Consider the following 23,035-nt stretch of genomic DNA (forward strand, 5'->3'; position numbering starts at 1 on the left):
TGGTGTTCTCCCGTTTTTGTAGGATGAGAGCAGGGGGCACAGGGAGCACAGATGTTAATGTGTTGACTTTCTCTTACTGTTCTGAAGCAGGCTGTTTCAGTCAAATGTTTGTTCCATACAGGAAACACTCAGGAGGAGAAAAGACAATGCTCCAGAAGTGGCAGGTAAGCTAAATCTTGGCTGCACATGATTAAGCAAAGAATTTCAGCACCTCTCTGTGTGTCTGCACACAAATGTGTGTGCGTGTGCGTGTGTGTGTGTATGTATGTACCTCAAGGCCTAAGCTGTTCACTCACTGCTGGAGGTGAGGTTGTTGGCAAGAGGAGCACAGTATTTACATCTGGTTATTGCAGAGATTTTGATCCTCCTGCTGTGAAACATACGGTGCTACTCTCTGGCAGATTAAGTGTGATTTTATGCACATTTTGAAACTGAGACCAAAGAGAGCCACCTAGTTGAATGTCTGTTCACAGACCATCTGTACATCTAAATCAATGCACCTCTCATTTTCCCATATGTTTGCTGAGCTGGGAGATGTGTTTACTTTCCTGTAGCCCTGATCTTGGTGACCCAAGACACGTGAAGAAATCCATACCTTCTTGTTTATATGTAAGACTTTGTGCAGCCTTTTCTGTACAGGCAGTTGTCCAGGGTTTTCCAATATCCAGACTGCATGCATTTGGCTCACTTTTAAATTGGGGGAAAAGTGCTCTGTTATGCAAATAGAGCATAAAAGCACTGTGTGATTATAGACAAATGCAAATGGCCTGTCTGAAGAAGAGACACAATGAGATAGGTTCTCTTGAATTGATTGCTGTGTAAGAGATATTGTGCTGATCTGAATGGCAAAGCATGATTGATTACACTATTTATGACTCTTGTCCTGGTGGACCTGGGAACCACAGGGCTCTGAGGGTGATTTTGATGCATGGTTTTCACAGGTAGAGTCTGAAGATTTTAATGCTTGTTTCCTTTCCCCGGCAGAAAAGGGAGATTAGCAACTTTGATTACCTCATGTACCTGAACACATTGGCTGGCCGCAGCTACAATGATTACATGCAGTATCCTGTGTTTCCATGGGTCCTCGCTGACTATCACTCTGAGGTCAGTGCTTGCCACAGCATTCTGTACTTTCTATGATAGCAACTGCACAAAGGTTTGTTTAAAGATTCCATTGAAGAAGAGGGGTCTAGACCAAGGGATTAAAATTTGAGACAGTTATTTGAACTGTACTGATTGAACTATATAGATTACCCTTATTTTCAAGTCAGCATGCTGAGTCTGACATTCTGTCTCACAAAGGTGGATGAACATTTGTTAAATACATACCTAGTTAAGAGCAGGCTGCATCAGCTCAGCAGATAGGCGTGGACATGTTTGTGTGACCCCCAAGAAGGAGGTTCAGACAGAAAAGCCTTGTGAGTAGTTTGGAACCTGCCAGGTCCTTTTTTTGTGAAGTTCTAGAGGTGGATAAACCTGTGACCTTCTTGTATGGGTGAAACTTCCAACACAGTGTGGTGGCTATCCAGCATCATTGAGACAGTCGTGACTTCTAAGACTCAGGGATCTAAAAATCTACATATCTTCTGGTTTTACTTTTCAGACTCTAAACCTTTCTAATCCTCATACATTTCGAGACCTATCAAAGCCCATGGGAGCTCAGACTGTGGAGAGGAAACGCAAGTTCATCCAGCGCTTCAATGAAGTGGAAAAGAGTGAGGGTGAGTGTTTTAGGAGACTAACAGACAGCAGAGGCTTGAGTTCCCCTCAGGACACCCAAAGACTTTGAAGAACTGTGGCTCAGAGAAACATCATGCCAAGGAGAACCTCTCACACTTCTATGTACAAACTGGTTGAGAATACAAAGAGAAATGACTCCTGCAAGTACTGCCTTATGTGCCTTGTACTGCTGCATTCTGTTCTCTTCCCTTGGGCAGGAAGAGATGCTACAGCAAAAAGCCATGTTCCCTGGAAAAGACTGCGTTGTTAGCTAAGCTGCACGCATTAGTCTTGTTTGTTATCTAAGCTGCACGTTGGAAGACTGCTGCGTGCAGCTTAACTAAGAGCTACTTTAAGAAAAGGAAACAGAATGGTGAGGCTATTGACCTCTGGAGATCAAGAACTTTTGTGGTACTATTGGGGAAAGGAATGATGTTGAATGTTAAAGGCCTTGTTTTCCAGAAAATGAAATGTGGGGAGGCAAAAAATGAACATACCTCAGTAGTTACTGTGCACATTCATTGCAAATGCAAGGTGTGCTTTTGCTGATAGACCTTTGAACGCATCTGCTTAAAAGACCTCTTCCCTATTTAGTCGTGCTGTGGTAATTGGATGCTATGGGCTTGAAATGGTGGTATTTTGCACTGGAATCTGATTTTTGTGCAATTTCCAGGAGACCTAGCTGTCCAGTGCCATTACTGTACTCACTATTCATCAGCAATTATAGTGGCATCTTACCTGGTCCGAATGGAGCCATTTACCCAGACCTTCTGTTCTCTGCAGGTAAGGGGGCAAGATAACTTCCCTCCCACAGCTTGGTATGAACCACGTAACGCATTACAGTGAAGCGGGATTAATTCCTTTGCCACTTTCTGCACTCTCTATGTGGACTCTGAGCTTACTGAAGGCTCTATGCCATGTGTGTTGAATTCAGTGAAAACACCTTAATGGGAGCATGACTTTTGTGAGAGAGAAGGATTATTTAGTCTTGTGAGAGCTGAGGCATGTAAACACCTAGACAATGTTTTATTGCCTGTCTGAACATAAGCTTCTGACTTTAGGGCAGATCAGACTCTGATGGTAGGTAGTCTAAGCCCAAGTGCCCATAATGTGGCTACAGGCAAGTACTTGGAGCACTGTGGTGGCATAAAATGCATTTCTGGGCCTGATGAGGTCACACAGGTTCTGGTAAGTGAGAAATTATAGGGATCAAGGGATCAACTTACTGAGGAAGAACTGGGGTTAGACTACATCCAGTGCACCAGAAGGAATATTTTGTTTAATCTTGTTCTGAACTTGGCACTGTTTTGCAGTGCCAAGCTGGTTCTCACCGTGGAATTGAATTGCATGGAAATTGAACATTGTGCTTACCTTTCCCATCTGCTCAGCATACAGGGGTACCAAATTTCCTGATTGCCCCTTTCAGCAGGCAGTTGGTGATACACAAGCAAATTCACCTGGGCCATAGCAGAGAGTTGTTACCCTCATTTCTGTAGTATGTGTTGTGTTATAGCAGGGTCTACCAGGAGGACAGACCCTCAAAAGTTTATTTTTTAAGGAGTGCCTTGCTGAAATCTACCTATCCTTGTGGAGCAATATGAGGGAGATAGCTAAGCCATAACAATTCACACTCAGAGACTGCTGTATCAATAGTGAGGGATGGCTGTGTCTCCTGCAGCTTTCCAAGTGCTTTGCTATTATGCTGGTCTTTTTTTTTTTCTTGTCTTTTTTTATATTGTCTTTTTTTTTTTTTTAATGAACTAATACAAATAAAGTGCTGTGCTAATTAAGTAATAAGCCCTATGATATCGGCTGTTACCAGCAGTAGCTGATGGGTTAGTGAACCACCTGAGGCAATGGTTACCATCACACTCTGTGAGCCATATGTTAGCTGCAGTCATGAATGACTGTGGAGCAGTTATTTCTTGTTGTAAACAACAAAGGCTGCTGTATCTCACTGGCACACTTTTCATGCATAACGAGTTCGCAGTCTGAGGAAATGCTTTGTGACTGTGTTTATGTGTGATTAGCAGGTAACCAACAATTTTGTGAGGATAGTTATCTTCAAAGGCTGCTGAGATCTGAAGTATTCAAAATTTTGTCTGGATGTGGATCCACTAAAACTGTTAAACTTTCTCAATTCTTATTCCTTTGCTTTTATGTTGCCACGTGTTCAGCTGAACTCACTGCTGTTGTTTCCCCCAGGTGACTGGTCCTATAGTGGCTTAGGAATTTCTAACTGTGAGATGCAGTAAAGCAAACAGCAGACCCAAGAACTGTATGAGCAAGTCAGTTGCAAGAAGAGCACACCCAAACTTAAGACCTTGGAAGGGTGCTGTATTTGGGAGCTGTGAAAACTTCTCAGCAACTTAGAAATCTATGTTTATAACTGCAAATGGACAGTCTGAATACATGACAAGGAAATGCAATAGTTTGGGTGCATCCCTTGTGAAAAATCGCTGTTGGCATAACATCTTGTTTCTCAAGTCAAACAGTTGATTTGCACCTGACCACAGAAGAAGGCAGTGAGGAAGCATTGCCTTTAGTAAGGGGATTGTACAGGAGAAACTTTATTACTTCACTTTTTAAGTGTATTGAGATCTGACTCTGGAGAAAAATTTGTAGGTGTTTTGCATATTGTATTGGAATGGATGAAAAACTGGCTCATCAAACAGGTATTGGATGGTACCTTCCACTTCACCTTGGTCAAGTACCTCCTGGAATTCCTTTCAGGAATTGGTCTTAGCACCACAGAAGAGCAATTAAGGGTTTCTGTGTTTAGTCTCTTTGTTAGAAAAGCATTCCAGGACCCCATGCCCTCAATTGTGAGACTTGCTTTTGATCAGCTCAGCTTTTTATCCCCTTTTATTCTTATCCCATTGTTGCATTTCAGGTATCAGATTGACCTTTCCTGAGGTTTACCTCCCAAAAGTACTTACAGAAAATAGGGTTCTTACTCTTCATTGTGTCACTGACTCTTGAACAGTCATTTAAGCACTATCTGCAGGTAATAACTTCTCAGCATCTCTGGGCATGTGGAAAAGTCTTTGCATCTTCATAAGCACTTCTTAGAAACAGTTTGAGGTCTTAGGGTTTAAAGCACCATCAAGGTGATGCTTAGTTTTATGAATGTGTGAAGTTCTACCATCTCTCTAGGGATAACTGTGCCTAGTTGCTTTGTATATACCATGCTGGACTCTAGTTTTAAAAAGCATATTTTTCCAGTATTTCTGATGGCAGTAAGGCCTCTACTGAAAGGAAATAAAACAGAGACATACTGTGTCTAGCTGTAGAAAAGTCATAAGAGTTTGTTGTCTTGCAATCTAAAAGCATAAAGCAATTCTTGATTCTCTTTTTCCCTTTCAGTGCAGTTTTTGCATTCATAGAGAGAGAAAACTCATTAATTCTGATATAAATATATGCAAATAAATTTATTAATATAGGAAATGGGAAAATCAGTTATTGCTTCCTTTATAAATAATACAGGCTTAAGTTTTAAAGATATTACTTTTCCCTAAAATGAATTAGACAGCCAGGGAAAAAATCACATTTTTTCGTGGTGGTAATATCTTTAACCAGATTTGTCGCGCTAACAGCATTTCCTATGTATATATTATTTTTATTTAATACAGGTAATCTTTTTATTACAAATCATATTGTTTCTCAGGAGATTACGACCAGCTCTCATAAAAGCTGCAAAAAAAGATGAAAAAGCATCAATCACCACCAGACACAGCACACTGTGTGCAGATTAAATATACAAAGCCCTTTAATATGCTTCAATGAGATACTTGTTAGCTGTTGATTTATTTATAGTCCTCTTTCTACTCTGTTTTAATTTCAATTTGAATTTGACTCCAAGGGTCCCTGCCTAATAATGATCAAGAACAAGATGACCTTGTGCATCAGATTAACTCCAGATAGGCTTGCTCATGTGATTAGTCACTTCTTCACTTCGTCCCTTGCGTGGATGTGGGAAGGCTTCACAATTGTCAGGGGTATAAGGAAGAAGGACAAGAAGCTAAAACAGAGCTATGCTGTCATTTAGAGATGAGGCTGGACCAGAAGGCTGGTCAGAATTCACCTCAGGGAAATAGCGATAGGGTCTTTCCATCTGGACTATGTGCTGGGTTTTGGTGTGAGTCTATCTCAAAAGACAAGCAAGGAATGTGGCTTCACTGCTTGGGATTTATTGACTTCTGTCTTTTGATAGCTTACTATGAGGGTATTGTCTCTCTAACAAAAGGTATGGCAAAAGTTACTTCTTGATTTGCAGTTCCCAGACTAAGCAGAGTTTGTAGATCCAAAGGAGTTGCAACCTAAGTGTGCGAGTACTCAGGGGAACCAGAAAGGCAGTGGTTCTTACCATCAGAACTGCTGCTCAAGGTTCATCTGGTCCATGGGAGTGGGATGCCATCCTCACAGCATGAGGGTGCTTAATTGTTGTTTTCCTATTTAATGGATTGTAAGTCAAAACTTCAGCTGATTGTTATTGTGCAGAAGTACAACATCCTTCTCAACTGGCACATGCAACAGTCTACAGGCAAAGAGAAAACTAAACAAAAGTTTTCCCAAGAGGTCAGCCATAGACAGAACCTGTCTGCATCTCATATTCATTAATAGATTGACTCTTGCACCATGTCTATGTTTTAGTGTCTTCATTATGCAATCCTACTGGCTTATTCTTTTTGCCTAGTGAAGCAGCTTTGAGGATTGAATGGCTGAGGATAAGCAATTATTCAAAAATTTTCACTGTACTGCAGAACTGTTTAAAGATACTTGTTCTATCTCTGACAATCTCTCTTGAGCCCCGGCAGTGGGATGTAGTGTTATGTCCTATGACATATAGTCCAAATTAGTTGACCCCAGTGAGAAGTATCTGTATTGTCCTGGGAGCACTGCTGCCAGCACCTGAGCTAGATATTGAGAAGCAATTTTGTTCTGTTACTTTAATACAGTTAAAAGGCAGCTTTTCTTGTAAAACAGTTTGGTGTTTCTGACAAACTCAGATGATTCCAAAAACTGATTTCTATTTTTTTTTCCATTACTGTAGAAATTTTATGTTCAAATAAATCTTTTCGTGCTGAATGTAGAGACCCATACGTGAAAGTGAACCTGGATTTTCACAAATGTATACAGTATCTGAAATCCTATTAGGAAATCCTGTAGGAAATATGGTTCCATTGTAAGGCATGTTCCCTTCCTTCAGTAAGTGAAGGATTATTTTTTAATCCTTTCCTCTTGAGGCCTTAGTTCAGAATGATGTCCTGGGCTACCAAGGCTGTTTTTATCTGATGTTTGACTCTCGATAATCTAAACATGTTCAAATGCTCTCAAGAGGTGAGGTGGTTTGTTTCTCCGTCCTTACATACCAATTCAGTGTGGTTCCCAGGCATTCTTCTTTTCTTCCCCTCTTTATGCTGTCTGTCCTTCTCATATTGTATGACCCGTCCCTGCAGGCTCCTGCCCACTGGGCCTTTCCTGGATCTAATGAATGTTACTTCAGCGGTAACCTTCCCCCTTCTCCAAGGTTTTTCATAGGAGAATTGCACATAAGATTTTTCGTAACTGTTTGGGTCACAACTGAAGTGAAAACACTGAAGTTGTGTCCACTGCTTGCAAATCACTTTGGGATGGAAGGAAGTAACTGCTTTCAGAAGCATTAATAATGGGTATGCTGATATTCTCAAGCTGCCTATGATTGTTTCTTCTTGCCTCTGTGTTATTGCAGGCTGTGCTAAGACTCCAAGCTTATGGTCTTCTCAACATACATACCTACAAATCAGGACTAATATAAGTCCTGATAATAGGACTTTATATAATCCCTAATATAAGATCATAGTATACATGTCTGGGACAGATCTTGAGACATTCCGTTGTCAAACATGTGATAAAGTGATCATTGCAGAATTAGCTAAGATGCTTTTTATTTAACAGAATATTCACGTGGAAGTCTTCTTGTCTGTCTATATTTCACAGGGTGGGAGTTTTGATGTTGCAGACAGGATGTTTCACAGTGTCAAGAGCACGTGGGAATCAGCATCAAGGGACAACATGAGTGATGTCAGGGAACTCATCCCTGAATTCTTTTACTTGCCAGAGTTCCTAACCAATGCAAATCACTTTGAACTTGGTAAGTTCTAAAAAAGACTTAAGTGTTCCTCCCAGCATCCTGCCAAAAGAAAAGATCCAAATCATGTGTTGAGAGTTGGTCTCTGAACTATGCAGACTTTTGAGACTTTCTAGTGATAAGAGATCAATTTTTCTTAAAATAAGGCTACAAGAACACAAGCTGCTGGTATCTGAATGATGTTAGAAGAGTCAAGTTTACAGCTCAGAAAGGAGCTAGTACTTCCTATTAGTTACTGTGCAAGGGAATTACGCATTTTGTCAGACAAAAGTGGATTTTGATATAACCAGTCTAGTTGTCTGCTTTTGAAAATTTGGCCTTATCATCACATCTCTGTGGCTATGAAAAATATATTAATTTGACTTTTAGAGGTGGGTCAATTATTAAAGGATGTTGGTGAAAGGTGAGGTTTTTTTAATCTGATGTGAGACCACAAGGTGATTAAAGTTTCCAAATGTCTTCACTGTCATCTTGAAAGGTTCTGCACAAATCACATGAACTTGATATATTTTCCTTGTCCTCAAGCAGCATCACAATCCCCTCTGAATGTACATTTTCTCTAGACCTTTCTGCATCAGTGATGAAGGGCCAGAGAGAATCCAGAAAAAACAGTATTCAGAAATAGGCATGGCAGTTCTGATTCACTTCACTTTACAGGACATTCACACCATTTGCAATGCAAAGCTGCTTTTTTTAGTAGGCACAGGTTGGTTAACAATTTAGGCAGAGGAAAAATACTTTAAGAATCATCCTAAATTGGTAACAGCAAAGGCAACGTAACCCATGGTATTGAGATCTAGCCGTAATTGTATTTAAGATATCAGTGAAATGAGATACACTTTAAAAAAAGAGCAGTATAAGGAAAAAAAAATGCTAGAAAACTGTTAAAAGAAAGAATTGGGGTAGTTTCATCCTGAGAGGAGGCCAAGAAACAAAGCCATCAAGACCCAGAGACTGATCTGAGTGGAATTTAATGGAGGGTCATGAAGGACACCAGAATCTTGCCAGTAGAGGGAAAATATACAGAAGATTTTACAATAGGCAAAGCTAAGAGCCAGAATCTGTTCACTGCTACACTGAAGGAAACTTGCAGTCCCAGACCTGAACCTCAATTTAGATTTGAATTCATTTACTTGTGCAACACCATGCTCTGATTTAAGAACATATGCTTACTTTCTGAAAGGAATCAGGTTGCAAAGGATTTGAGAACAAAATCCCTCTTAGTGGCTGATTGAGTAGGAATATTTGATAGTTAGACTCACAGGATTATGTATAAAAAGAAAGTTGTGCAAACAGGTTTGTCTTGTCTGCGTTTGCATTCTGCGTTAAAATGGTTTGTGCTGATGACATGCATATTTTTACTGTATTAGTGACAATTATTAGAACATCTTCTCAGTGCTTTATTACTGGATGAAAATTCCCAGAACACTGGGTTGTCAGTATTCTATGGCACTAAATTTGATGAACCTGAAACTGCGTGTGGGAAAATCACCTCAATTTCCTTTGACTTCAGTGTATTAGAAAAGCTGTTCCTATTTGCAATGTGTCTTATTCTTGTTTTTGATTCTCCCACAGGCTGCATGCAGGATGGAACAGTGCTTGGAGATGTGCAGCTTCCTCCTTGGGCAGGTGGGGACCCCCATAAATTTATTCTACTGCACAGACAGGTGAGTGAATATAAAGATTTTGGACAAAACATTGAGTTCCACTGAAAATGAAACTTTGAAGCCCAGAGTCAAAAACAAAAAGGTTGGATCCAAATGCATCCTGGTTTTGTGGAGTTTGTGTCAGTTCTGCACTTTGCTTGTCTACTTGTCTCCCTAACACTTCACCTTGAATCAAGGCCAACTTTCCAGACCAGATGAGGGTTATATCTTGGTTTGTGGTATGAACATATCTCAGCCCATAAGTGTAAGAGAACATAATATAATGTGCAGGCATTTATGTGCATATAGTTCCATGTTGTTGCTAACAAATTGTGTGTTTATTTAAACTATTTATCTCTATCTCTGAGTCATGCCAGAACTAAAATTATAATTTTTCGGGGGGGGGGGGGGGGGGAAGGGAAGAGGGGTAGAAACTTAATGTAATTTTCTGCCTTTAATGGAGTCAGCCTTGGCTATTTGAAAGCAAATAGCTTTAAGGTCCTGAGACTTACTGCAATTAGTTCTATCTGTTAATAGTTAGAAAGTCTTAACTTCTGTGTGATGTCATCTGCTACAAAGAAGTGAATGCAAATGCAAATCTGCATGAAGATTTTTGTATTGAACTCAGACTGCAGCATAATATCTTGGTGCTGGTCTCTATAGTGCCCCTGCATTATCCCATCAGATTTCCTCTGGCAATCTACATGTGTGAATGCATACAGATTGTTGCTGTGTACCACAAATATGATGATTATATGTGTTAGCATTGGTGGAACTAAACAAACAGCCCATGATTTTCAAGGCATTGCATCATCCTGGTTTGTCATATGTAGCTTCAATTTTTGCCTCAGTGGGTTCCTCTCACCAGTGCTGTGTGGGTCCTGCCCTTGGGATTTTGAATTTCTCAATAATCACTTTGTAGGTGACTGTATCCAAACCAGTAGATACAAATGTCTTCTCTGTTTTGGTGTCTCAAGCCTTTACTCAGTTGACCTCTTGAGTGCTGGTTTAAATCCTGTCTCTGACATCCTTACTGCCTTAACTTTTTGTTCCTCCTTTGAACAAAATCAGGGTCATACTCTTATTTTGTAAATATTCTTTTCTCCACTGTTCCCTTAACCATTAACAGCAACCACAATGCTTTCATATAATCGTAAATTGGTTTGGGTTGGAAGGAACATTAAAAACCATGTAGTTTCAACCCCTCTGCCGTGGGCAGGGACACCTTTCACTCTCTGTTTAGTTCCTTTCAGTGCTCTATCTCATTCTGTCTCTGTGACCTTCCAAGGTGCTCAATCTCTGTTCTCCAGACCTACCAGACATGCTGCAGACAAAAATCCATGAAAGCCTGAAAGATGCTGCAATTTTACACTAGTATTTTTTAAAACATAGGGAGAAATGCTGTTTCTTCTACTGTGACTTGTTTGAAGAGTAAAGTACCGAGCTGTGCTCCTTACTGCTTGTGTAATGGTGAGCACTGCAAAGGCACTTGGATACGATGGAGAAATCTGCTTTTGCCTTGTACTTTGGAGTAACGGTGCAGTTTGGAAATGAATCCATAGTCATCCCTCCATAGCATGTCACTGTCAAGTGATCTCAGATTGTGTGAACTAGATTTGTTTTGGACGAAACGAAACAAAAGCTGCACTCCAGTTGTGCACTCCAGATGCTGATGGCATTCAGCCTGCGGGAGCAGACTAGGTTTAGTTGGAAGTAAAGCCCCCACAGTGCATGTAATGTGGATACTGGGCCCTCTCTACCATTTGTCTACAGAACTGCTTCCACTGAGCTGCGCTATTTAATAACGTTGGCACAGCTGATAAACAGATTAATTCAAATCTCAGATAGGAGCGGCTTAGCAAATGAATGATTTGTGTTAACACATTTGTGTTCTTAATAATTTGCCAGACCTGATCAAACTTCACACATACTAAGTGCAATATCCTCTCTTCGACCATAGCTGGTAATTAGGTATTACACAGGAGAATGCAAAAAATCTTGCTGTGGGAAATTGATTAGTCTGCCTGGGAAAGTTTGTCTAACCCTTAAGTGAAGAGTCAGAGATCTTGAATTCTGAAACATGAGGGTTTCTGTCTCCTCTGAAATCAGCCACAAGGCTGAAAGTAGTACTTACTGATACCATGCCATTTTTAGGAGGCTTCACAATGAGTTTGGTGCATTAAAGGGATCCAGGTTCACACTGTTCTAAGGTTTGGCTATTGCTTTAAAGAATATGAGAGCAAAGAATTGTTCTTGACATAAAACTCTGAGTAGCTTCCTGTTTCATGTTTAATAAGTTAGGAATCTAGTCTACTAAATAAATATATTTACTTCCTCCCTAGACTACAAGTTCTCCCTCCCTGGCGGGGCTTGTCATAGTGCTCAGTGAATTACTGAGAGGCTGCACAGTTGCAGCTCTGTTGGTTGCTTTGTTTTGCTTTGGCAGTGATGCCAGAAAAAATTTACAGTTTGTAATTCATGGACTAACTGCTTTTATTAATAAGGATGAGTTCCGAGTCTGTTCATAAGTGTTTTCCCGTTGTTTGCAGGGGACAGATTGTACACTGTGCTTGTTCTCTGAGCTGCCCTGTGATCATTATAGCTGTGGGCAGGGTCATTTACACCAGCTGCACTGGGCTAACTGTCTACTCTGTGAAATGAGCCATTGTTCTGGATCCCATTAGCTTGTTTATTTCTGCTGTGCTTTGGGTGGGATGGTCTGCTTGGGAGACTTTTCACTGAGCATCAGGGAGTATTACACAGTCAAATGATTTGGAGATAGGAAAGTACTTTTAATAATGCTTAACACTGCTGCTTGAGTCATTGGCCAAGACTATTTGGGAATGCACAAAAATTTGGTGAGGCAGGTGATGGCAGGAGCAGTAGCTTTTAGTGAAGCCTCATGGGTAAGACTCTCTAACCTGGTGGTGGGCAAAAGTTCAAGTTGAACTTGTGTCCACTGCTTGTGAACTTGCTGTCTGGGTCTTCCAAGCACAGGTTTTCCTCCATGATTACATTGAGCTTTCTAGGGAGCCCACATTTGGGTGGTCCCATTAATCCACGTGCCAGTCAGTATGGTGGCAAACCTAATCAAAGTCAAACATTTTTTGGGGGGGAAAAACGTTTAGACCCTGAATTTTTCGAGGATGGGGAAGTTTGATTCTGTGATTCTCTGCTTAAGCCCTGGAAGGGTAGCAAAATGTTTGCTGGTCAAACCCAGGCAGTCTTGAAACTTCTGTCATACAGCTGCCTTGATGGACCCCAACTCTGCTACTGCAGCTATCGCATAACCCCTTCTCTGTCTTGGCTTGCAGCACCCTTTGCCATTTCACTACAAGCTCTACATTCTCTTTGCTGGTTCATGGCATGCAGCCTTTCCTGTTGTATCCTTCGGACTCAAAGCCCCTCTTTTAGTCATCTCCCTTTCTGATCTATTTTTATATGTATTTTCTCAAATAAAAATCTCTGCTACTCAGTGTGACTCACAGCTGAGGTGTATGTCTACAAATAGAAATTCACCTGTGGTTTGTCTGTAAGGTGGTGGTACAAAAAGCTAACAAATGCTTTGCTTGTTTAAACCATCTCATGTCAGTAACACTATCGGTGAAGACATGATAGCACAGACTTCAATGTGTGCTGAAAGCTGGAGGATGTGCCAAGATCTGTGGAATGCTTTCACTTTGCTGTGTGAGCCTACCTGTGTTGTCTCTGAGGATATTGCTCCTGGTGTCTGTTAAATCAAACATGCTGCACTCTGTCCCTTCATTTCCCGTGGGGATCCACTTTGGTCTCTTTTGGTCTTTTGTGAGGATGTGCTGAGAATGGTGGTACCAGAGGAATTGAAAGTGTGAAGATTCTGTTGCAGAGAAGTTTCCAGCAAGGACTGGAAAACAGTAATGCATTTGTAATGGATACAGTCTAGTGAATTAAGTAATTTTCTTTTGGCTTCAGGCACTGGAAAGTGACTATGTCAGTGCACACCTTCATCACTGGATAGATCTTATTTTTGGCCACAAGCAGCATGGCTCAGCTGCGGTGGAGGCAGTTAACACCTATCATCCTTACTTCTATGGAGACAAGATGGACCTCAACAACATTAAAGATCCTCTGATTAAAAGCACTATCCTGGGATTTATCAGCAACTTTGGACAGATACCAAAGCAGGTACCACTTTACCATGAGACTAAAGAGCATAATTTATTTTGATCTTACAGTATTTGACAAGAAAGCAATGATAGTAACTGAAATCAGAAACATATTCTGATTTAAATCTGCTGAAAGATGGGCTATAGACTTTTCCAGGTTATGTGTACTACACCAGTATGCACCCACACTTTCTAACCATGCTGTTCCTGTTGTATGCCATAGAGATGCAGCATCAGCCCTGGGTTCTGCTCCTTCATACAGTCACACAAGAGACCACTAGTCTGGGAATGGGTATAGTCAAATAAAACCCAGCTCAAAGTTTCACCTATAGTTTTCCTTCTCGTCCGGAATTGCTGGGATTAGCTTTCTGCCTCTGTGAGGAAGGGATGTAGTTTGATTAAAATGTAATAAGGATAAGATTTTATTTTAATTAAGAGATTTATGTATGGTAGTTCTGGAGTCCATGATTAAGGATTTAAATTACTGTTTCTCCTGCGTGATCTTGCAAATAGAGATTTTTTTCAATGCCATTCCTTTGTTCTAGCTCTTCACAAAACCGCATCCATCCAGGAATGCCCAAGGGAAAAGCTCATCAGGAAGAGAGACTGTGCTGTTCCATCACTCAGGTGGAATTCTTCCTCCTTTTATGAGCAGCCTGCAAAATCTGAAGCTCTCTCCAGTTACTCTAAAAGGTGCTGCAGGGACCGTGTTCCATTTTCTGACCTAATAAGTACATAATTCTTGGATAGGATGAATCTGGATTTTCAAGAGCACAAAAGTAGTCACACAGCTTTGTATGAGTTGGTTCAATCAAGATGCCTTCTGCCAATTGTTTTTTGTGTTTGTGTGTATTAGCAATAGACACTGAAAACACTCAAACATCTGTTGTACAGTTCAGCATAGATTTTTTTTTATAAGATACCAGAATAATTTCTGCCTTCTACAGTCTGAATATTTTAAATTGAAACCTAAAGTTCATTGTCTTCCATTTGCATTCTCTCTTTTTATATTCAACAGCAAAGTAAGTAGTCTGTCTTTCCCCACCTCTCAACCTTAAAATCTTTTTCTTAGTCTGCTACTTTTCTTACTATGAAGAAGCCTGGAACATTTCATTGTGTCTATTTTTTCATCTCACAGCAGTGTTTTTTGTATCACACATCTTTGTGGGGACATTAGGCTCCCGTAGCTGTATTACAGAGGCTGTTGGTGTCAATGCCTGTCATCCTCTGTAGTGCATGGCATAAGGCAGTCTGCCAGTGAAAAAGAACTTTATGACACTGCTGTTAAAGCAGTGAAACATGTCACTCCCTCTGCATGGATTTATGTGGTCCATTGGAGAGGAGTGTTTCCACTGTTCTGTCTGGAATCTCTGTTTTAGAGTGGATTTTTGTCTGTGGGCCTGACCCAGATGTGGGACTTGCCAGCCTCACCACACAAGCTGTGCAAGGAGGAAAGTTAGCATAAGTACCTTAAAACCAACAGAATTAAATGTTTTCTCTGTCTTGTCAGACTATCCCAAGGGAGCTATTGGGCATATTGTTCATACAGAGAAAGGCATTCTGGCTGTTGAAAAAAATAAAATTTTGATTCCTCCTCTTTGGAGCAAAACATTCTGCTGGGGATTTGAGGACTTCACCTGCTGCTTTGGCAACTATGGATCTGAGAAGGTAAATAAGAAAAAGTCTAAGAATTCCAAAAATGAATGATATGTTGTGGTCTTTGACTGATTTGGGCACCCATTTCCCAGAGGTGGCTGGGAAGTTGATTTCAGAGGATGTTTACAGGACTTTCTCATAGTTGAGTTTCTTGAGGAATCCCAAGTTGGATATCCCAAGATAATACAAAGTCATTCTACACTGCTCAAAAATGTGGCATTTTCCTCTAAATTATCTCAAGTTTTCCATCCAGTGATTGTGTTGTCCATCAAAATGAAAGAGAAACTCCATTTCATAGGTTGTAAGGACAACAGAAGGTCTCCTGGTCTCTGATTAGAAATTTCGTTGTGCAGAAATTTCTTCTGGAATTAAGACAACAATCTGTCAATTCCTGTCTGGCTCCCAAGCATAGTCCAGTGCATTCATTCAAAATAGTAATGTCTTTTGTTGTAGAAAGTTAATACTCTTACTTCTTTGCTGGTAAAAATAAATGGTCTGTATCATCGCACTGCTTGTTAGCACACTTGACAGATCCAGTTTCTTCCTCTACCACAAACACACTGATTTTTGGATGTGTTTGGGACAATATTATGATATGCAAAGACTTCTGAGTTAGCTTGGGTACCAGAATAGCATAACATGTAATTCAGCAAGATACTGACTTGAGTATTATTTGTGCAAGTGGCAAGGTTATGTTTTTACAGACCTACTCATAGTCAAAGGAAGTGAAAAAGCTATGAAATGTATTTTACTTTCTACTCCCTGTATACAATTATTGAGAGTTCTCACCATTGATTTCAATTAAAATCAGTGCTTAGCAATTCATAGTGTTGCTGCAGGCACAAATGATTTGGTTTGTCTCTTCAAAAGTCAGTGACACTGAGCGTAGTGAGTGTGATTACACAGACACTGTGAATAGTGGTTGGGAGTCCAGCTTGAGTTTTATCGGAGTCAACACGAGTCTATAAGAGATATTTGTCCTTGTTGTAAGTAGGTAAAGGTCTGTTCTGTCTGTGGTAGGGTTTTTGTAGCTGTGCCATCCAGCTCCACCAGAATCATTAGCACCATAGTATTGTCCCAGTTGTGTGGAAGAGAGCTAATGCAGAATGTGAGTAGGAGAATGTTTGTGATGTAATTGTAGCAATATGTAATAGACCTGACGTTGCTTTAGTCTGGTTTGGGTGCTGCTGATGGAGCTGTTGGCACAGAATGAAATTTAGTGCTTTGTCTTTTAGCTTTTCAATCCAAGTAAGAGGAGGGTTGCAGAGCCTGGCACTAACTGTTAGCAGTGGCTGTCACAGCCTGAGCTTACTATTAAATTTACATTGAATGTTTGCATTCTGTTACTATGTGGTGGCAGAATGAGCTTTCCCGAAGTTATGTAGGAAGTGTGGCCCAAGAAGAATTGAGACTCAGGTCTTCTAAGACATAAGATAGTGACCTTTGTTCAGCCTTCCTGTTTGGCCCCTGGAAGATTGCACAGCCTGTGCATGTCCATGTGTTCACAGCTGTGCTTACACAGAGACTGGTTAAGATGATCTTTTTTTTCCTAGATTTGAAGAAATGGAGACTCAGTTTTGAAAACCGAATCTGCAATTTGCTATTAATAAATGTATGGTATCACTAGATAAGCATTTGACTTAAAGATGCTTTCTTGTACAGAATGTGACTACATTTGAGTGCATGGCGGACTGGGGAAAGTGCCTGTGTGCTGTGTGTCCTTCAGCGACTACCATAATCACATCTGGAACAAGCTCGGTTGTGTGTGTCTGGGAACTTTCCTTGGTCAAAGACAAAGTGAAGTGTCTAAACCTGAGACAGGTATGTGCTGTGGCTCTCCTGCTATGGAAACTTAATGAAATCCAGAAGATTAGGTTTTATGTCTCAGATGACTGGCAGAAGAAACGCCTTTGGGTGAATCAAGAAAGCAGAAAAAACTCAGTAATCAGCAGTATCATGTGACAACCTGTTATCAGGTCAAGAGCTGATAATACGCCTTATACCAATAGCTTATAGTCATGAATGGCACTTGGTAGTTTTTTTCACTTTTGGCAGCATTGCCAAAGTTTACAATGATAAAAGAAACAGTGAAAATAAGGCACATGTTCTCCTCTCTTGAAGTGCAGCCAGCCCTTGGGTTATTTTCAAAAACAAGTATCACCTGGAGGTGCTTAGAATTTGTTTTGGGCTGCTACAGCAATGGACAGAATCTCCAAAACATCATGCAGACTTAGCTGATGGAGATGAAGGCTTAGCCAGGCAAAGTTCTTGATTCTTTTTTTCTCAACCCGAATTCGGAATACAGAAGATTTGTCTGTCACTCCATAAAGTAGGGGTGCAACCTATAAGATTGATATGGTTTTTGTGTTCTCATTATCCAAAGCCCTTTAGTTGTTGATTGGAGATAATCTATAGTCATCAACCAGCTGTATATATGCTATTTCATTTTAAAAAAGTGGATTCTTATACAAAATTCACCTATGGTGAGTTCTCAGCCTTACAAGTAAAGCTAGAGTACACCACTGTCGTTTCTGAAAGGCAGCAGATTTTTTTCCCTGAAGAAATCAAGAGACCTAAATAACTCTGGTATTTAGGCAAACTATCAAAGGGTTCACTGATCAACAAGGTCTCCAAGTGTTAAAAGCTTCTCTATTCATTTGTTCTGGAGGGATATTCAGATGATATTTCAGTGCTTTCCATACCCTAAGCCAAAACATATTTTGTTTGTAATTAAATGATGTGAAAACTTCACTGTTTGATGGGATGCCAGAGAAGTATTTAGATTTTCATTTATCTCAAATTCTTGTGTGTTGAAACACACAAGAAACTGTGTGGGGAGCAGGGAAACTGTGTTTAGAGCAGTTTCCTGCTGTAGAAGACAGAAATATGAGATAAGATCTTCAGTGATGACCATTTAATGCAGCTAGTTATCACTCCAAATCAGGACATGGACATAGAAATGGAAGAAATAGCAGTAGAGAAAAGCATAAGCAGTAATTTTCATCAATATCCAAACAATACTAGTCAGGGAGTCAATTTGAGTTTCAGGCAACTGAAGAGGCTGTTTTTTATCTGCAATATAATGCCTTTCTCTTTAGCAATGTAAAATCAGCTTTGCTGATGTGTTCTACTATGATTTATTTGGTATTACCCAAAATCCACAAAGTGGTATGAGATCATGCAATGACAAATTCTGTATTTTTTCCTTCACTTTGCTAGCAGAGGCTTTTTTTTTTTTTATGACTGTCTGGCATGGATGTAAACTTGAACTATGGTTCTAAATGTCTTCCAGTGAATTACTTGCTGCTTTCATGTAGTTCACTGTTTCATGGTGGCTGCTTTTTCTGCTGAACAAAAAAATTTCCTGAGAGAGTGAGCTTTGCTTAAGAAAAACTGATGTGCTATAAAGTGGATGCTGTTCACTTATCAGCTGTCTCATGGGACCTACACATTCTGGTTTGGAATGTAGTAAAGTACAGAAACTATATTTCAGCAGAAAAAGTAGCTTTTTCCTTCTCTAGTGGGATCTGCTTCCACAGTTTTGTGGAACACTAAAGATTGAGCATAATAGCCTCAGTATTGATCCATGCAATTTACTAGTTCCCTCAGTATTCATGAGCAGAGTGGATCCAGTCCCCAGAATTTCTGGACCAAGCGAAACACTAGACTGGGATAAGCATCTGGGCAAGATGTGCTGTCTGCCTCACAGACCTCTCAGGAAGGTGTCGAGCATAGCTGTGAAGTTTGCGTTCCTGTCGGCCACTTAATTTGAATGGTCAAACTTGGTTTATGTTTTCATGGACTAAACATTCCTGCAGTGAAGCTAGTCTTCTTTTTTGTGTTTTGATATTTGTTAAAATACTTTGGAGATAGGCCTCACAGTTCCTTCTGCAAATATGTTGCAGGATATTTCCCATAAGGGAAAACCTGTCAGTCTTTGCAGAGAGATGAGAAGATGGTAGAGAGCCAAAAGCATGTGACTTTTTTTCATGAATATACATTGAGGCACTGGTGGATTGAAGTTGATATTATAATTGGGTTCAGGTCTATTCCTCTCTTCCACACTCAGCTTGTATTTCAAGTGCTTCACTGCCAGGTAGGATCTTTATGGGTTAAAAAAAGAGAAAAGGGTTTTATTAAAACTTGTGCAGGAGCTTAGCTTGGCTTGACTTGGCAATTTGGATGCTTTCACAGTGCGTATGTTTTCTTTCATGCTTTGGAAGAAGGAAAGAAAGTTTTGAGCCCTTGAACCTGTCTTGTCACAGCCTTTTTTGCAGCAGTCTTGTGCAGTTCCCAAGTACAGGCACTTGGTTATACCCAGTCCTTTGTAAAGAGCCTGTTCTACAACCAGTCCAAAGTTACTGCTGAGCCTCCTTTTCCATGCTTAGGTGGGAGTGTTTCTGACCTCTGAAAACCACTGTTAGAGACCTAATTTTGTGCCAGTATTTTTAGTTGGCAGTTCTTGGGAATGGAATAAATCACAAGCTGAAATTCATCCCTCGCAGTTGCAGGTCATAGTATATAGCCTGCTGCATCTCAGCTTCTTCATATTGGAATAATGTTTGAATACTGTTGTCCTGATGACCTTGGCAAATGGCAGCACGTTAGCCAGCAAAAGTTCAGTCTCACGCTGGAAGAGATGATGAGATGTGTCTACAAACATCATGTAGGGAAATGTTAGCTCCCCTGCATCATACTAACTGAGATAGACCCTAATATCACAGAAAGCAAACCAGCAGGGAATACGCATTTACTGTTAAAACTAATATTAAAACTGGTGGGTCTGATTTTTTCCAAGTAAGGCAGCTAAAAAGTCAGCCCTTAAAGGTTTTGCAGGAAAGCTGTGAAGGACTTTGTTGCCATGCCAGCTTTACTGTTGTTGATGGTTATGCAGCAGGTGGTTATGCACTGCTGTCACTTGAGAATGCTGCATTAAACGATTGTCAGCAGCATACTTCAATCCATGTCTTCTATCTATGCTATTAATATGCTAATTATGCTATAACATTTCTTTAAGAAACTGTTTAAGTAAGGCAAAATTAAACTGGGCACTCCTTAAGTCTCTGGAACTATAAAACAACAACAACAAAAAGAATGTTGTGTAATGATGAAAGAGAAAGGAATTCCTATATGGCTTTAAAGCCAAAAATCTCCACAAATGCTGTTTCTCTTCTTAACCAATATTAGAAATATTTTAGTATTTGTTCAGATAAACAGAAAAATAAGACTGAGAAGGTCACTGTAATACATCCTGATAAGTTTCATTTCAAAAAGTTTTTTAAATATTGAGAAATAGCTCTTTAAATATTGAGAAATTTCCAAGCATATATTTTAGTTAAAACTACATGGACTGAATGAAAAATTATTTTTTGTTGCTGAGCATAAAGCACTGTCTTAGAGTCTGAAATGTAGGCCAAGGACCCTGAATCACTGTGCAACTTGTGCAAGTCATAAGATCTCTTGAACCCTCAACTTTGTTCAACAATGAGTAAAGGACAAGGGTGCTTCTCTCTAAGATCTTTTGGGATTTTTCCCTCATACCTACCCTTTTCAGTTCTCCAAAGAATGACTGGGTTGCTTGTTCTTGCTAAGCACATGACAGTAAGACTGTAGTTCCCTAGTAAATCAGCCTTCCTCTGCTGTGGTTTATTAGTTGGTTTTTCCCCACCAGGCTTTGTATGGACACACTCAGGCAGTGACCTGCCTTGCTGCATCTGTAACCTACAGCATCTTTGTGAGTGGATCTGATGACAGAACCTGCATCATTTGGGACCTGAACCAGCTGACGTACATAAACCAACTTCCTGCCCACAAGGCAAGCCTCTGTTCTGTTGCCATCAACAACTCAACAGTAAGATCTTCATTTATCATCTTTCTTCTGATGTATCCATGAACATTTCATGATAATTTAATGGGTGCTTTTCCCAACATAAAAACATCCTGAGAGTCTGATACATTGATTTTTTTTCTTTCTACAGAGATTGCTAATAGTGTTCTTAATGATGAGAGGTGAGCACTAAAAGCAACATCTTAGACTGAGTAGCTAAGTAGAAGCATCTTTGGATGGATAGATAGCAGGATTAAACAACTTTTAGTTTATGGAGAATGAAGTATTACCCTGGTACCTCCTGGACTTGGCTCACCTTATTGCCCCTTTTATTTCATTAATTTCTCCTGGCATTCATGCAGTAGAGCCACATCAGCTGAGACATATTAGGCTGCAGTCTGCCACCTCAGCTGACAACACCTTACACCTTTGTGGGGACAGTGTTGGCATTTTGCTTTCTCTTCTACACCCAGGTGCAGAGGAAGCTCTTAATAACAGTGGGTATAAATCTGTTGAGGTCTGTGCCTGGCCAGAATTGCATGTGCATTGATAGGAAAATATTCTGTGTTGGATTTTACTGTAAACACTCTGGATGAGATTTTTTTCCCAATCTTCTACCTCCCCAAAATGTTGCTTTAATATTTGTATTTTCTCTCTCTGTTAATACACTAGAGCAGGGTTACAGCTGCTTATACAATTCAAGGTTGGATCCAGTACTGGAGATTGTACAAAGGCAAAATTTAGTTCATAGCAGGAAGAAACCGGGCAGATATTCTCTACTTAGTCTGTGCCAAAACAGTCATCTCGTATCAGAGCTTTATTAACCATGCAGTCTGATGGCTAGCAATTTGAGGATGGGAATTAACTGTTCAGTGCCAGCTCAGCTCCCAGCTCCAGGGGTCCTGGTTTGTGTAAAATGGCCAGTGGCTTCAGCAGGCCAGTTTAGAATATCCTGGGGGTCCCTTATGAAGTCAGCTGAAGCAGTGCCAAGCCTTCAGAAAATAAGTGGGTGGACTGGCACAGAGCATGGACTTGAGATCCCAAGTGGATGGAGTCCTCTTCTTTCTATGTACCAGCCAGTACATTGGCCTTGTCAGTTGGTATCTACTCTTCTGAAGCTGTCCAAAAATGAGATGGTCTGTGCCATGAACAGTCTGGTGACCAATCCAAGTGCAGTTCTCCATTTTTTAGAGTGCAAATGGCTAAACTGTTTGGATAATAGTCTACAGAAAGGTTCATCTAAAAGAGGAAAAACCTTAGGAAAGTATGACTGAAGCTTCAAGGAAAAAAAAGATAAAGAGATCTATCTCTTGTGGATGCAAAAATTCTTTTTGATGTTGGCAGAACAGAATACTTCTGAAATGCATTTTTGTTTAATTCTTCTCTATATATTTATGTACTGTAATGTGAAGATAGAAACAAAATGTTTCCATTTTGCTACATTTTTTTGACTGACATGAAATTACATGTTTGGTAACAACAGTTTTTTCCTGAAAAATTCAGAATTATTCAAAGCAAAGTTTTGAAGGGAATAAATTTCTGAACCACATACTTTTCTGTGAAATAAGAACCCTGTTATAAGAACCCATAACAATCCTTATGTGATTGTTGCATTTTGTATTTGCTTGAGCATCTAGAAGCTCCATCTATAGATCCAAACCTCATGGTGTTTGTGTCACATAGAGACAAAATAAGAAGGCTATCCTTTATAAGCTAAGGAGGATTGTAGAGGCTTGAACTAACTAATGATTTCAGTTAGTTTTAAATCCCTTGTCTAGACCTGAAAAGCACGGTAGATCATTACCAAATGCTTGGACATTATGTACTCTCATGCAGATAAGGTAGCTGAAATTTAGTCTCTTGAATTATTGGCAACTCTGTTTCGAACACGCTATCATTTTTTATCTGCAGA

General features: G+C 40.1%; 1 protein-coding gene across 1 annotated transcript in view; it reads left to right on the forward strand.

Annotated features, from left to right (window-relative positions):
* WDFY4 (WDFY family member 4) overlaps nucleotides 1-23,035 on the forward strand; it is a 59,309-nt gene that overhangs the window by 30,783 nt on the left and 5,491 nt on the right. Inside the window, exons 9-19 of the mRNA XM_039380252.1 lie at nucleotides 122-164; nucleotides 985-1,104; nucleotides 1,604-1,721; nucleotides 2,393-2,502; nucleotides 7,699-7,852; nucleotides 9,425-9,516; nucleotides 13,447-13,659; nucleotides 14,186-14,333; nucleotides 15,151-15,308; nucleotides 16,959-17,117; nucleotides 20,968-21,147. Coding sequence (XP_039236186.1) covers nucleotides 122-164; nucleotides 985-1,104; nucleotides 1,604-1,721; nucleotides 2,393-2,502; nucleotides 7,699-7,852; nucleotides 9,425-9,516; nucleotides 13,447-13,659; nucleotides 14,186-14,333; nucleotides 15,151-15,308; nucleotides 16,959-17,117; nucleotides 20,968-21,147 — 1,495 coding nt within the window. The remainder of the gene's footprint in view (nucleotides 1-121; nucleotides 165-984; nucleotides 1,105-1,603; nucleotides 1,722-2,392; nucleotides 2,503-7,698; nucleotides 7,853-9,424; nucleotides 9,517-13,446; nucleotides 13,660-14,185; nucleotides 14,334-15,150; nucleotides 15,309-16,958; nucleotides 17,118-20,967; nucleotides 21,148-23,035) is intronic.

Source organism: Pipra filicauda, unplaced genomic scaffold, assembly GCF_003945595.2.
Source record: "Pipra filicauda isolate LSUMZ 115617 unplaced genomic scaffold, ASM394559v2 scaffold190_size1978887_pilon, whole genome shotgun sequence".
Classification (NCBI taxonomy): domain Eukaryota; kingdom Metazoa; phylum Chordata; class Aves; order Passeriformes; family Pipridae; genus Pipra; species Pipra filicauda.